General features: G+C 35.3%; 1 protein-coding gene and 2 pseudogenes across 1 annotated transcript; 1 reads left to right on the top strand and 2 right to left on the bottom strand.

Moving 5' to 3' along the window:
- Positions 1-2676, bottom strand: part of LOC141821646 (protein LAZ1 homolog 1-like) — a 2958-nt pseudogene extending 282 nt beyond the window's left edge.
- A 3108-nt stretch (positions 2677-5784) lies between these two features.
- LOC141821297 (O-fucosyltransferase 38-like) lies at positions 5785-13347 on the bottom strand. The gene is made up of 12 exons (XM_074708707.1): positions 13116-13347; positions 12635-12713; positions 11516-11583; positions 10514-10602; positions 10252-10429; positions 7746-7874; positions 7486-7619; positions 7201-7414; positions 6929-7113; positions 6404-6499; positions 6138-6276; positions 5785-5885 (listed from the first exon to the last, which is right to left on the bottom strand). Exons 1-11 carry the CDS (start codon positions 13290-13292, stop codon positions 6150-6152), a joined length of 1476 nt encoding a protein of 491 aa, XP_074564808.1. The 5' UTR covers positions 13293-13347; the 3' UTR covers positions 5785-5885; positions 6138-6149.
- Positions 13348-14997: 1650 nt separating this feature from the next.
- Positions 14998-16215, top strand: LOC141822390 (uncharacterized; annotated as a pseudogene).
- The last annotated feature ends 274 nt before the right edge of the window (positions 16216-16489 follow it).

Consider the following 16489-nt stretch of genomic DNA (forward strand, 5'->3'; position numbering starts at 1 on the left):
AAACACCTGAAAAAAAATCAACAGAGTAGCAAATATAATATAGCAAGTGTAATGAAAATTTGATTTCAAAGGCATTATGCATCACCTCAATGCATATGATATAATCCTGAATCCGTGTCTTCAGCAACTGTGCCAAATGGCCTTTCAAAGTTCCAATTGAAAAGAGAAATGCAATAGCAACGCCTTGCCACCAAGTCAAAAATACGATGGACTTGAATACAAGGAACTTTGCCAAGGGCTTGATTGGTTCCAGCTTGTGCTTAGTGACAGAATAGAACTGTACAAGGCAATACAAGGCCCAAGTCTGACTGAAACTGAGTATGACTGCCAGATAAGGGTACCTGCAGTAGAGCACAGACATAGATTGCTGAATTAATTCCTTGTCCCAGTGTTATTCTGAGCAAATGAATTTTGTTAATGAAACTGTCACAATTTCACAGATCTTATAATAATCTGGGAAACTATAAGTGAACAAAGATAACCTTACCCATAATTCCATTTAAACTTCCCTTCACCATAGACCCCCAAGAGTTCTAAAATAATTGCTAATAGAGCGCATACTGTTTTAAGTATCATCTGCAAATAAGCAGTGAACCAATAATCACATGCAGTCAGCAGCAAAGATTTCTATCAAGAACAAGAAGAATCATACATATTGAACAATTGCGATCTTGACAGACTCGTAGAATTCGGTACCAAGATACCAGTGCTTCATGAAGCAATTCAATGGAAATGGATGTCTTACAAGTCCATCTGCATACTCAAGCTCCAACAGAGGTGTGCTAGAAGATATTTCACTTTGTGTTTCCATTAGTTTGATTGTATTTTCCTCACCACCTAAGTCATAATAGATAGAAACTAAAAATCAGAATGGATAAGAACTCTATATGGTAGTGTCCTGTTTGCAATTATGTGACAACAAAAAGCCCACAAAATAAATATGACTAGACATAAATGTTAAGAAGAAAATACACTTTTGTATCTACAGGAAAAACACGAAGGTGAGATTTGATGCAAGTTAGCTAATATTAAATTTCAAAGACTATCAAATTCTTTGATAGTTTGGACATATATGTATGTCTCTTTGTAGAAAGGGTAAAGGCTGATGGTAACAGTTCAATCTATTCATGATGCTACACAAGTTTCTCCTATCAATCAAAGAAGCTGAGATTCTAAGAATATAAAATGCTTGTTTTAATATTCATTTGAAGGGTCGAATGGAGTAACTGTATTTTTCTTTGCAAAAACAGGCATGTTAGCTATAGTTAAGCAATAAATCTTAATTAATGAATCACAAGTCTGGATAATTAGATAAATATAGGTTAAAGAATAAATTGATCGCTATAAATAATTCACAGCATGACACATCTATAGTTATATTAGGGAGTAACACTAACATAAAGTTGACAGAGATTTATTAACTATCATATAGACAGGCATGAGATCATGAGTAAGTTCACATAATACAACTTTTCTTAATCAGGTTATTCACCATCATGAGACATAGGTAGTTGAAAGTTTATAGAAAATATCTACCTATTGGTAAAAGTAGACAACAAAATATCAAAGATACATTCTTTGGATAATTGATCTAAATGCATAGTTCTCCTGATTGATTTTTCTTTTGTGTGCGCGCGCGTGTGCAAGCTCCACTACCAAATTTCTCAGCAGAACATAAAATAAGTATTCACAAAAAAGTGCGTAGGAAATAAAAAGAACCAAGTGTATTGCTCATACTATCTTAACTGAACTTCAAAAACCAAGTAAGCATTGGGAAACATACCTAAACAAGCAATCAAGTACCTCTCAAAACAATACATAGCAAAAGCTTCATAACAACTCGCAACACTTCATAGACGAATGCAATTTCTGTGTATGCCAAAGACAAGAACTGCAAGCCAAAGATGAGACCGAGAATACTGTCTGTCATCCTCAATGAAGAAACAAGGTCAAGCATCATGGAAATGCAAATTACAAGAAAATAATAATAAAAGGAAAATAAAGAAGAATAACACAGTGACAAAGACATTCAAGTGGCGAAGTTTCACAATACTAAAATTCAATTGATAAGATTGTGTTGCCCAAAATCCGAGTTCCAACAATAAATAATAATTTTTCTAGATACACAATAATCTCTGTTGCAAGAAGAACAACTACCATAAAAGGAACATAGTATAGTGCAACAGAAAAAGCCATACCGATGAAACTGCATATACAGGAACCATCAGAATGAGACCAATAAGGAATTTCTGTTCCTGAGATGGATTGAAAACAGGTAACCTAATTAAGCATAGCAAGAAACATTCTGGATCCCACAACTAAAAGTATAATGAAGAAAAATGATCAGTTCATACTTAAGCAGAACATGTGGCTGGAAAATTAGGATAGAATGAAAAACTAAATTAAAATACCTCAGGCTGCTTATAGACTGCAAGGTGCTGGATAATAAGAAACACAGAGAGCACAGATGCAACGAGTACAAATACTCCTGAACTGAAAATCGTCCAGCTATATAACAAGTTTGCCTCCCCTCCCAAGTTCATAGTCAACATCTTCCACGGTCTTGATGAATCAACTAGCGGGAGAAGCATTAATAAAACAAAGATGAATATATTCCCACCCATAAATTTACTAATTTGGATGTACATACTGCATCATCTGTCCAAGAATTATGGCATGTGATTCCTAGCTTGGACTCTATATCAATCCTAATACGAGAAGTGGATACTTTGCATCTGCATTACTTGAAGTATTGAGAGGTGTGGACTCTTCTGATTAAACTGTGTCCATCAGATAGTGTTAGTCCCTTGATGCACAAAACCATTAGGTAGATGAAATCACACAAGTGGAGCAGAAATAAAGCCAGCAGGCAACTACCTTCTCAAGCTAACCACAATTGCATGCACAGCATCACCTGGAAACCACCATAATTTTGCATGTGCAATGAGCCAAAAGAAACCACAGAACAAAAAAAATGAAATGGAGAAATTAACTGGAAGCAAATTACGCTACCTTAGGCAGACAAAGAATGCAGTGGGCATAAGTAGAACAATTTATCTTACACAAAGAATCATGTTTTTCATTTTTCCCAATAGAAACAGCAACAACCACAGCACACAAATGTTAAAGCTAGAATGCTAGCCTACAGAGTTATAAACTATACAGTTACAGATGATGATTTAACAAGAGACAGTTAAAGCATGAGAACAACTGACATTATAAAATTCTACTGCAAGAAACTTCTAAGAAGGTAAAGATGCTAAACAGAACATCTATCATAGCAGCTAAGTTTCCAAGTGAAAATAACTGTTTGACACAGTTTAGCCACACACAATGCATGATTGACTTATATCCAAGACAAATAATGACTAGCATCCTTTGAATAGTATAAGATTGCCACTATCATGACCAAAACGAGACTAAGTTAGATCAAAAATTAGAAACAGTGTCATTCAGGCAGAAACAGACAGCAATCCAAATTATTCTACAGTTGTTGGCAACCAAACAGTATAATAAGGTTTAATTCAGACACATACAGTTACGTTGGTAGTACAGTCAATTAAACTAATGTTGAATGAATCAACACAGAAACTTGATAATCCAAAATATCACTGAGACCTAATCGAGAGCACACGATGCAGTCAATCAACTTTATTTTAATTTAGTTCAATGTGGAAACCATCCTAATTTTTTTTTGTCAACCACAAATGTAGCCTATTCTCTGATTTTTTTTTTTCTTTTAAAAAAATAAATCCACAACCGGAAAATGATGATGCAACATTATCTCAAAAAACCGATCATTTAAAAAAAAATGCAAGGTGGTGCTTCTGGCTCAGAATCAACCAACCCTAATCAACCCCAGGCTACACGAGCTCTACTACCGCAACGACATTAAGCATCCTTTATGTTTTTTTTGCCATACGCAAACACTAACCTAATTCTCAGACACCAAAGAATCGAGAACCCGAGTGAACCAAAAAGCGGCGAAACAGTGGAACAGAAAAGAGAATGGAAGGGTGACAAAGGCTCACCACCGAGGCCTCGGTCGCAGGAGAGCGGCGGGAGGAAGTGCTCTCCTCGTTCTCCTCCTACTTCTTCCCGAATCGAAGAGGAGCGGAGGGGGATTTGCAGCGAGTTGCAACGTCTTTTTTTTTCTTCCAATTCTTGTTTTGGTTAACATGCCTCGTCGTTTTAATCGATAACGAGGCCTGGCAACCGTAAAGTTTGCAGAATTTCCACGTTACACGGCACGATCCGAAACTAACCGATTAGGTATAACTCGTAACAGAAAAAACCAAATTTAATAGGGTCCCCTTGATGATTTTCTAAAAATGGGGGTCCTTGATGATAAATAAATAACACTAAAACAACTCCCCCAAAGCTAGGAGGTAAAGCTAGGAGGTAAATTAAGAAGTCTTCAAAATATAATTGAGTTGATTATGATGAAATAAATTTATTGAAATGGATATAGATTGAATTTTGATAAAATTGAGATAATACTTTATCGTAATCAACTAACTTCTTAATTTATCTTTTCATAAATGATTGTGAAATCGCTGAGGTGATAAATTTCATCTTTTTATTAAAAAAGGAGATAGATTAAGAAGAAAAATAAAAATTAAAAAAAACTCAAAGACATTTTCATAATTAATCAGAGATCTATGAATTAATTGATATATTGCAAATTAATTTTTTTTTCAATATAATTTTAGAATTGATTGTGGAATGACATTTTTCTCGACTTACTTTGATAATTAATGCAAATTTTTTGTAGGATTGAATTGGGATTAATCAAACTTTAAAAAATGATATATTTGAAAAAAAGTGAGTAAATTTAAGACCGTAAAACATCTTTACAATTGGAAACGACTTTACAAATAGAAATGTATAAAGTTGTAAAAGATAATAAAAAAAATTAATCTTAGAGTGTACATTTTTAGAAAACTATTATTTGGAAATGATGTGATGGTTAGCAAGGAGATTTTGATCAAGCAAAAATTGTAGTCGGGGGTTGGCTTGATCTCAAGTGAAATTAAAGTTTCCAAATTGATTCATGTGACTAAAGTATTTAATCAAGTTGGGAGTTAATTGTAAATTTATTATTCAAAAATAAAATATTTTTATTTGAGCTTCAATTGATTGAGCTTAGGTTGGACCATTGGCTCACAATTCAAGTTTATATATTAGTGAATCATAAATCATGAACTTCACACACACAGACACATAATTTTGACTCGATAAGTCTATTGATACGCTTAGTCATTTAATTTGAGTATCAAACGTAGAATATTTATTTGGTATACAATTCAATTCAATTGCAACACAAAAATGATCCCTACCAAGTCAGACGATTCAATTGAAATCATAGGTCAATTTAGTCTAATGAATTAGACTATAATTTTGGATTGAACTGAGTTAACATATATATCACATATTTAATATATTTAAAAGTACTAGATTTATCACAAAAGTAATAGTTAAGTGGTATAATTGTTTAAAATAAAAGATCTCTCTAAATTTGATTATGTTTTAACGAATTTATGATAGATTAACAAATCATAATCAAAATATTTAATTTGTTAGATAGAGAATGTGCTAAATTTGTCACAAAAGAAAAGAAATTATGTGATTTTTTTAAATAAAAAATAACAACAAATTTGATAATGTTTCAAAATTTTATGATGTATTTAGTATTTAACCATTGAAAATGCTGTCGTTAGCCCTCGGATGGATGGATATCCTACTCGGCAATGCTAACGTTATTTGCATTCTCTTACAAAATCACATGATATAATTTCACCAATTACAAAAAAAACAACTCACTGAATTGAATCTATTGGTTTTACCTCAGTCCCTACGAAGTGTAAACAGCTTCAACAAAAGACCTGAAACACAATCCACGACGGATGAACATGGGGAAGCAAGAGACCAACAAAGAAAGGAACAATAACAACTGATAACATCATCTGAACTATCAGTGACTAAATTTTTTAAAAAAATGTCGAAGAATTAATTCAATTACCTATATGTGATTCAGCATATTGTTGAGTGAAAAATTGTTTTCAATTTATGAAGTAATTGCAAAAAACACACTATTTTTCAATGAACTAATTCAGTGCCTAGTATTAGATAGTTACCAAAGAAGAGAATCAATTGTGATCTGCTGGGCAGATACACTCAGGAAATGGGTTTTCATGAAATGATTCTTCAGTTCTAAACCGATCCCGGCCTTTACTTCCAGGCAGAGATCCATACCTCTTTCTTGGCGCTCCCTGTCTGTGAAACAACAGGGGAATTATTAAGTACCTAGTCGTCATCTTGATTTGTGATTTTGGACATTTTTATGGGGTACTTCAAGAGAAGAGAAACTAATTCTCAGAATGATGCAGATTCTAAAGAGTACCTGTGTTTGTGCATATCAATTACAAGTGAAGAAAATTTTGCATCTTCTTTCAGCTCTCCTTTTTCCAACATATCAAAGAGTTTTACCAATCCTTTCCTGCATAGTGGAGAAAGATGGTAAAAAGAATACAGAAAAAAAAAGAGTAAAATGATGAACATGGAAATGAAATGCCATCTAATTCGAGATATAAAGTCCACAACAGTATATAAGCATCACAGAATACCAAAAGCATCTAAATGAAATTCACAAGTAGGAATCTCCACATAAAACCCATTTTAATCATGAGAGTGATCAGGCACCAGACATTTTGAAAGGATCTTATCTACAAATATATTAGCACTTTCAGCTATAATGTGAAATTGGAGGTGAAAAATGTGTGTTTATTATCAATTAGAGAAGAATTAGACCTATCCCGATGTTAAATTAATCTAAACAGGTTTTTTACACAATCATTCTATCTAGGCAAATTTGCTGTCACAAGGTGTGATGAATGAAAAAAGGGTGTGCCAAGTAGCATTCGCTTACCTATCTGGATTAATTGTCTTGCGGTGTCCTAAAAATCTCCTATGACCCTCAACAGCTCTTGCCATATTTCCAGTATATGAAGGTATAAATACATCACTTTCAATTGAGACAATGTAGTCAATAGCTGCAGTTTGAGTAGCATGATTTGCAAATTCCTTTAATTCTTCAACAGTTGCCAAACTCTCCTACATATAAATAGTCAAACTTTAGTATCTCAGGATATTACATTCATTACTATCAGGCACAAGCAAGATTTAAGTCGCAGTGTGAACCTTGGAAACTAAGTTCACAAACCGAGACCTCAAATTGGAAAGGTAAGTTTCACCACCATAGATGTCACCAGCTGCGATGTAAATCCAGGTGGATGATGGATATCCCATGGAATGCAGAAAGACACCGACCTCCTTGGGAGTCAGAGGGCAGAAACCACCTAGTCTTTGTTCAGTTGAATTTATACCCTTCATCTTCCAGTGGTTTGTATTCTCCCTAGGAACAGTATGTAGACATCATAAACATATAACAATGTACCAAAAATAATGGCAAACAACATCACCAACCTCAAAATTTTGAGTTCTCTAGCTTCAATATCAGTAAGACCATAGGTACAACCAGTAAAAGCCAGCATATCCTTCTCATAACGCAGATGAAGAGCGATATATGGGCCATGTGACTTTAGCCGTTCCACCAGCTTCTGTTGTATCAGCAGCATGCAGTCTCAGAACCTAATTTACAAGATACGAAAGATATTGACTGAATGAACTATGAAGGAAAATACTTAATTGACTAAATGCTGTAGGATATTATGCCTTTTTCAGACCTTTCCAAGGCTTTCTATGGGATTTGAGAAACGGAGGGCATAATACATAGCACGACAACGCAACCTTTGAATATCAACAGGCAGGTCGTTGTTTGCCAGCCTTGAATCAGATTTGGGTACATGAATGACCTGAAAGGTATTATGACATAAATTTATATCAATACACCAGCTAAAGTCATAACTTGCCATCATACTGAATCTGGAATGTGAGACAAGATGTTGACCAAGATCAAAACAAGGTTTATGGATAGCAAAACCAACATTGATAATTCAACAACCACCCTAATAAACAACCCCTGTAGTCACAAGACGTAGCAACATACCCCAAAAAGACCAACTCCAAGGCTCAGATGGAACTTCTGGAAGCAGCCAATAGGATGTTTTGACACAGATTTTGTAGATTCCCGATCATTCTATTTGGAAGAAGATATTCTAAATCATTTTATTTGGAAGAAGATACTCTCAATCATTCTATTTAAGAGATACTTAATTTGTAGGGGATTGTGACTATTTTGTTTTTGGCTTTTTAGAAAGTTGATATTTAAATTATTTTGTTCCTTTCTTTAAGACAGATGATTTTTTCATTGTCTACATATGTTGTAATTCCCTTTTACAAAGATTATGAGAAGAAAATCATTCTCTATCCATACCTTGAATCTATTATCCTATCCATTTTTTCCTTTCCTCACTTGAAGCTACATGATGATGACTTCAAGAAAGAAGACTTGGAAATCAGTATGTGTCATCTTCTATCATGTCTGAATCTGTCCCATCTATAGTGGTTTCACAATCCTTCAGTTAAGGGTATCTAGATCATAAACCATAAGTTAGATGGCAAGAATTACCAGGCATCATGGAGCAGAAAACTGAGGAACCTAGTGTTGGCAGTGATCCATTGCTGGAAAAGGTTCCTAAACTTGTTAAAAACAACTGCTCTTCATTCTGAGATGCACGTACCAAATTTAACATGTAATTTAGAATCCATTAGCAGGATGACTGATGAACTTAGAGAACTGACAATGGAACAGGACACATCCACTCTATTCTTGGTGAATCTCTAACAGCCAATGAATTTATTCACCATAGTTTATGTCCTGAAATGGTGTAGCAAAAAAAGAAAAAAAATTTCACCTATTTGAAGTTGCTAGATATTTAATGTTTGCTATATGTGTTCCAAAATATCTTTTGGGGTGAAGTTGTTCTAGCAACCACCTATCTCATACATAGAACGGCCCAAGAATTCTCAAATTTAATTTTCCAATACCACTTCTTTTACAAGTATATCCCAGTTTTCTTGGTTATCTCATCTCTTCCACTTAGGATGTTTAGATGCAGTGCTTTTGTACAAATCCAACCACAAAATATCTTTAGATGCAGTGCTTTTTGTACAAATCAACCAAGATGACTCTTGATCGACCACTCAATTATGTCAAAAAATTGTGATTCTGATTTCCAATTTCCACCCTCAATAAGATTTAGTTCTTCTAGGTTAGGAATTTTTATATTTCAAATTCATCTTCACCAAAGACTACTCAAAAAATCCAACCACAAAATATCTTTAAATGTAGTGCTTTTGTGCAAATCAGCCAAGGTGACTCTTGATCAACCACTCCATTACATCTAAAAGTAGTTTTCCAATCTCCTTAATGAAATTGAGCTCTTGAGGAAGTTTATATTTTATAAGATTCTAAAATATGTAAGATTTTATGCTAGTTAGTCATAACCAATTAGGTAATTCTAATTCTTGTTCTGGGAGTAAATTGTTTAGAGAATAGGTTGTTTATTTACCAAATTCCTATGGGGTTAATTTTTTTTTTTTTTCATTTACTTTTTTTTCCAAGTTTGATCATGGGGTCATTAAAAGAAGCCCAATTTCCCTTGTTTAAGGATCTTTCAGTTTAATAAATTTAGTTATCCTCTTCATGAATTTTGTTGTCCTGATGTTGCATCAAATACCCAACTCAATTATCAATCAAGCTATCTTTTAGATTACTAAGGTGCCTAGCTAAAAAGCCAACTAGAATGATAATTATCCATGACTAGAAACAAAGCTGAAATGCCTGGGGAAACCTAAACAATTGGCCTGCCTGAAACAAAGCTGAAATGCCTGAATCCTCAGTTGATCACGTTTTTTTATATTTGTGTCAACTTATTAAAAATGTAAAAGAGGAAAGTAGAATTTTATTCTACAGAAGATTATGATAAAAGATAATAATAATAATAAAGCAACTTGTTAAGGCAGCAGAATCCCATAGTTTTTCACAACTAAATATAGTTAGTATTTTTGTAATTGTATGCCTCAAAGCAAATTTTCTCTAAATAAAAGGTTGTCCCTGTCAAAAAATGGTAAGAGAAAATCTTGAAATAATGTAAATGAACCCCTCACTGATAGTGACAGAATATTCAGCAAAAGAATGACTGCTAATAGATTATCTAGAAGTCCTCAGTTGTAAACTATCAAAAAAGCAGTCATTTGGAATAATATGCACATTCAAAAAGAATCTACCTCATAATCCTTCCACATTTGTGACATTCCCTCGTAATAACTTGCACTGGACCAAGAAGTAAAGTGCTTACGAGCCCTTGGAGCTGATTCCATCTCCTTTGGTAACTCACTCACAATGTGTACATCACTCTCTAGAGCTTTAATAAAGTGAGACTCATCAAAAATATCAGAAAAGGTGCTGCAATACATAAAGCAAATATTTTTGTAATAAGTCATGTATTTATTTTCTATAAATTAGATGTGCAACTTTTGTAAAGCAGACCTAGTGTCTTGCCAAAAAGAACGTTTATCCAACTGTGGAATTACTAGTGTAGCATTCATCAAGCGAGCAACAGCAACCATATCACAAATCTGCAATCAAGGTATCCTTATCAACTCCACAAGCTATATGCTATTCAATAAGCTGATCAGAACTAAATATGAGATTAAATATGAGATAATCAACCATGTGTGCAAAGGTTAAATCATTCGTCAAGAAAATTTCATAAATTAATAGATCAATATGGCACAATGAGAAGATACCAATGACGAAGTGAAGCTTGGAGAAAATTTACAGTATGCAACAAACAAGGCATTAGGACAAATGCAAAGAGGAAAGATTTTGCAGTAGCGCTGAAAGTATCTGAACTTCTTTCACCTTTTGGATATTTAATTGGAGCGAACATGTGATCAGTTGCACCTGTTGACTTTTGTCTACCTAACTGTCAAAGACACAAACGGCTCCAAAAACGTTATGGTGGTGAATGGCATCACACAATTAACCTTCCAATTCATATACTGCTAACAGGCTCACTTAAGGTACATGTATGGATGATCTTTAAAAAGAGTAGCATTTAGACAGAAATAGTCTGTTCTCACACTATAGATCTTTCTAATTCTGACAGATCCTAGCATGGCCCACACTAATCAACATGAAAAAAACCATGGCTTTGCTTGTTCCAGTCAGCAAGCAAACCTTCAAATTGATGACAGGGCAAATAAATAGATTTTTTATTTTCTCCTACATGTATAACAATATCATTATGAATATTTCCAAAACTTCACTGCTATTTTTGTCAACATTATGATACATAAAACCAAACTAAATAGCGATCAGTAATTTAAGTCTGCTTGATCCAGCCATGAAACCCCAGAAGACTAATGGGGGAAAAAAAGAAGAAAACTTTAAGCCTCTTAGAGTAGTTGAAGCTAAGACTATGTAGTATGTACCATGTCAAAGTAAAAAAGGATGTGTAAGAATAAGAAAATTTTTTTGTCAACATACACCAGTGCGCATTTGATTGAGTCCTCCATTACTTCTCACAGTTAAGTAGTGCTTCTGATCCTGGGGAGCTGGCAATAAGAGACATGTTATAACAATTCATTAACTAGATAATAATAGAAATTAGAAAGGAAAAAAAACAAAAGTTCCACTATAATCTAAAGTACCAGAAATTATTCATTTATTTTGTGTGTATATAGATATGGCTTAAATCGATAGCTTTGAATTTCCATAGAAACTCACTAACAATTTCGAATTTATTTAGTTATTTCAAAAAAAGGCTCAAAATTTTAGAGAGAGTATATTTAGTCTAAACAGATAAGTATTACCAATTGATAATCTTAGCCAATAATGTAATTGACTTGAATGGATAGTATAATTGAGTGATAATCTCATCCACAAATTGCCATCAACTTAAGAGTTGGCTCACAAAATTTTGATTGGTTGTGTCCATTCATAAGTCATGGCAACAATCGTGTGCCACATTGGTTGTGCCAGATCATAAGACTTGACACGTGATTGGTTGTGCCCAGTTCAATAATACCTGAGCTCTTCATTTACCACCATCATACACATGTTGGAGACTGACACTCCAAGCAAACACTTGATTTCCTCATAATCATGTGTACAGATTTTTAGGAACAACCATATAGGAAACTCAGTGGTTGTACCTGAGTTAGAGTAACTATGGCCCAATCTTATCCTATCCAAGTTTGAGCTGATCACTTTGGGATGAAAGGAAACAGCAATTTTTCCTCATTCCTCTACTTTTTATTCCTTTGGTGCTCAATAGTGTTAGGGGCTGCAAACATGTTTTTCCACTATAGCTACAACAGGAGACTGACCCCAATTGTATCTTTTATGAATGTATGGCCGAATTTGACTTACATGAGAGTTGCATCTCAGCTTAGGATAGTCGAAGAATCAATTATTAGAACTTCCTCTAATATGATATTTACACTATTGTCCAAACGACCATATATGATTATTTTTCAAATTAATTTTAGCTATATCTAAAATTATCTCCGCAGCTGCATTTCTCACTGAAAGTCTAATGCATGACCTAGTACTGTATCATGAATTTGCACCTCAACAAAGTTCAAATACAAGAGATAAAGACACCTGCATATTTATGGGTTGGCTTGACACAAGGACGGTATCCATAACCAGAAGCAGAATTCCACAGTCGCTCTTCTAATTCCTGTTCCACAAGGAAGGAGCAATTGAACGGGCAGATATGACAGTAGCTAGAATAAATATGCTTGATAAATAAAAATCAAAATTACTCGTGAAATTATATCTCGGAAGAGATATAAAGCAATCATGAAACACATGAAGTATATTGAGATATTAAAAGTAGGGGGCATCAAAAAGCATACCTTCATAGGACGAAAACAAGATCAACTCTCCAGAACAATATTGAAGTTAATTAGATAAGTACTTCCACAAGGCGATGCTTACACGAAACAATGATTTCAACAACTAAACGAATACATCAAACTTCTATGCTGAAAAGCCATTCCCATGACAGACCCCCGCAAAATCCACTCAAGAAGCTTTCCTCTTTTACAAGGTAAAAGACTTAAAAGTCAGAATGGCGTACCGAGGACTTCTGAGGCAGCGATGGATCCCGATCGAACACGGGAACCATCCTCTGAGATACGAGGAAGAGGAAGACGGAGAAGGCGAGAAGGATCAACGCCAGACGATAAACCGACGGAGGGACCACGAAACGAGATCGACGAAGACGATACGAAGACGAAGATCTAGGGTTAACCATTCGCACAGCGCTCCGGGAGCTCTCGAACAGATCCAGCGAGCCAGCAGCTCCAGCACACCCCAGTTGGCAGGTTTTGTTTCGGGAGAAGAAATAAATGAGAAATTTATTCGCCCCCGTTATTTGCTGGGGAAATCGTTTAGGGCTCGCCGCTTGGGCCCACGGAATGACCAGCGCATCGAACATGAGTGAAGCACAGATGGGAAAATTAGGGGTGTACTTATCAAGTGTAAACATTATTTAAATTTTTAATTGAGCTCAACTCCACTATTAATGTTATTTCTTTTATAATTTTTATTAAATTTTATCTATTTATAATATTCTTATATTTTTAGCATATTATAAATATTATTTTTAACAATTAAATTTTATACAAATTGTTTTTATCATGAACACTAACTAATAAATCGAATTTATTAAATTAAATATCAAATTTATTCATGGACCCCAAAAGAAATTTGAGTCCATATTTGCTACCTTTCTTAAATAGTAGCATCATTGTAACTCTCTCTGGAATGTGCCTTTTATTATTTATTTATTTTTATAAAATAATGAGATACATTTCTAGTTGTTGTTGTAACGAGAAGGTGGCAAAATGTCAAAGAGAATTAATAATTGGATGTTGATGAGATATTGCATTGTCATACCCGATTCAAAGCACGGACTTAATTATTGAAAATTTGCTACTTAAGAAGAAATTTAGTTTTCATTTTTTTCTCTCTAATTTTGCTACATGTATTTTGGTGATATTATCTGTATCTATTAGAATATAATAATAAAAACTTAATCAATAAACATAAAAACACAAATGAAAATAAATAACACAAAGCTATTAGCTTCTGCCTTACAAGGCTTGAGATGGATTGAACAATTTGCCTATCTCTTTAATGTGCCAATAAGTAAAGCATGCTGCTTTCAGCGCTAACAACGTTTTGATTGCACAAACAGCAAGATAAAAGATGAAGAATTAAACAACCTTTGTGAAGACAAAGCCTCATCTAAAAGCCACGGCAAGTCCAAATCAAAGTAGACCACATGTCTTGACCAAAGCCAAAATTTAAAGATATTGCACCATCATCACCGTATTCCAAACGTTGTTTTAAGAATTTGACCCCCTCCCTCAAGCTACTTCATCATCACCGGGTCGGTTGATCGATCGATCCATAGACTAGATTTTCGGGTTCTTTGAGATCTTATTTTCTTTCATTTATGGTCAAATCTTGAGGCAATGAATGCTCCGACCTGTTGGCTGAATCAACACGATGCCTTACAAATTGGCAACTGATACAAAGTGCTGAAATGTTGAAGAGTTTCAACCCAAAAACATGTTGCGGCTTGAAAATTGGTAACTCTTCTATAAAAGATGAAATCCGTTATCCCAACGGCCCTACACGGTCGGTTCCATGATAATTTATGAAGAGGTAAATTGAAAAACTGTAGTTAGTCGCTGAAGCGTTTGCTCGAAAACTCTTGTCCTCTTGTAAATCTGCTTCTGTCGTAACCAACTCAATTATGGAAGGAACTTAAAAAGTGAAATTGACTAAACAGATGCACGTTTGATGAAGTATTCTTTGTTGTCCCAGGAACGTTAACGCCATCTAGAAACCATGTTTTGCATCCACCTGCCAAGTGCCAACCACAAACAAGAAGCAAGTTAAAGAGAAGGACAGGGACGGCAAATGGCTCCATTAAAACGAGACCTTTGCTGATGAAGACGGAAACGTTTGTCTTCTCTTGGTCATTTCCGCCCTCCCCAACTCTCCCTACGATTCCTTCCATCTCTCCACCATGATAGACCAGTTTAGTTTTGCAAATCCGAGAGTCGATGGCGAGAGCGTTGCAGAGGCTGTCGGAGTGGATGATCTAGATGTTGGCACAGTGATTCGAAGAGCTTCCTTCGACTACAGTGATTACGAGCGGGGCGAGGATGAGGATAAGGATGATTCGAGCACTCCGTCGCCTGTCTTGTGGAAGAACATGAACTTTCCAACGAGTCGATCAGCCAGTAGCTCTCCGGCGCACTATACGTGTTCGCGAGCTCAGGAGATCGTCAGTTACAGGCAGGAGATGTTGGATTTGGTGAGAGGCATGCCGGAGTCAGCTTATGAGCTATCACTGAGAGATATGGTGGTGGAGACTCCCAGGCTAGTGAAGAAGGTGGAGGAAGCTGCAGAGACGAAGCAGGAAGGGGCCAAGAATAAGGCAGAGAAGGCAACAGATAAAATTAGCAAAGGAGCGAGAAGGTTTCAGAGAAACGAGACCATGGAGACTGGCTTGTTCCTCAAAACCTTTGTGCCAGTTTTAGATGGAGGGAAGACGAAGATCTCAAGGTCTAATTCTTTTGCAAAGGTGTCGCCAAAGCCAGAAGCAGAGAAGGGGCTGCATGGGAGCATCGAGGGACAGTGGTGGAACAAAATTGAGTTGCGAGAGAGGGGAAGCAGAATCAAAGGCAGTTCTGAAACAAGTAGCAGAAGCAGTAGCAGGTAAATTCCTTCAGACAAAAATCTCATGTGTGTGTGTGCTGTTCTAACGTGTTATTTTGATGTTTCAGGAAGATGAGAGGCTGCTGTGGCTTCTTAGCTACAAACAAGAGCAAGTCCAAGGAAACATCAAAGGAATTCGATTAATGAATCCTCTGTTAGATTCAGGAGGAAGAGAGCAGGAATGGTTAGATTCTGGAGAGCTTGAGAAGTTGGAAAAATGGTCGTGATGAGATATGTGATGAAGTAATCACAAGGAATATTGAGGGTTTCAGAACTGCTTGCTGAAAACAAAAAGTCTTCCAGTTGCATTGTAATTTTCTGAACAAAATAAAACACAGTTCATCCACTACATCTGCAGGTCCTGCATCATCACCTTTGTAGTGTTTACACATCACCTCGCAGTATATGATACAATTAATAGCAATATCTGTAGATGTTTATTCATGAATTAGTTCATGAGCTTGAACTCTTGTGCCACTTTCTGATATGATTCAATGGCAATAGCAAACTGCACCAACCACTACTTTCAGTCTACACAAAATAATGGGGGAGGTCACTGAACACACAGGAGGAGGGTCTCTTTTCACAAACTGGATTCTTTCAAAGAGAATATGATAATTGGAAACTGGACTTTTTCAAAGATTTATAGACTATGTTTTTGGAGTGCAAGAGCAATCACTATGTTTTTGAATCGGCAAGACAAACTCGATTTGTAAG

This window comes from Curcuma longa, chromosome 2 (genome assembly GCF_044706935.1).
Source record: "Curcuma longa cultivar G26 ecotype Majalengka, Jawa Barat chromosome 2, ITB_CL_G26_1.1, whole genome shotgun sequence".
NCBI classification, from domain to species: Eukaryota; Viridiplantae; Streptophyta; class Magnoliopsida; order Zingiberales; family Zingiberaceae; genus Curcuma; species Curcuma longa.

Bases quoted from the DNA above. Each gene is read 5' to 3' on its own strand.
- LOC141821297 (XM_074708707.1), bottom strand. From the start codon at position 13,292: ATGGTTAACCCTAGATCTTCGTCTTCGTATCGTCTTCGTCGATCTCGT. The intron at 10,603-11,515 runs GTATGTTGACAA...CCTTGATTGCAG, and splicing joins TCAATCAAATGCGCACTGGT to ATTTGTGATATGGTTGCTGT. The intron at 6,277-6,403 runs GTACTCTTTAGA...GTTGTTTCACAG, and splicing joins ATTGATATGCACAAACACAG to ACAGGGAGCGCCAAGAAAGA.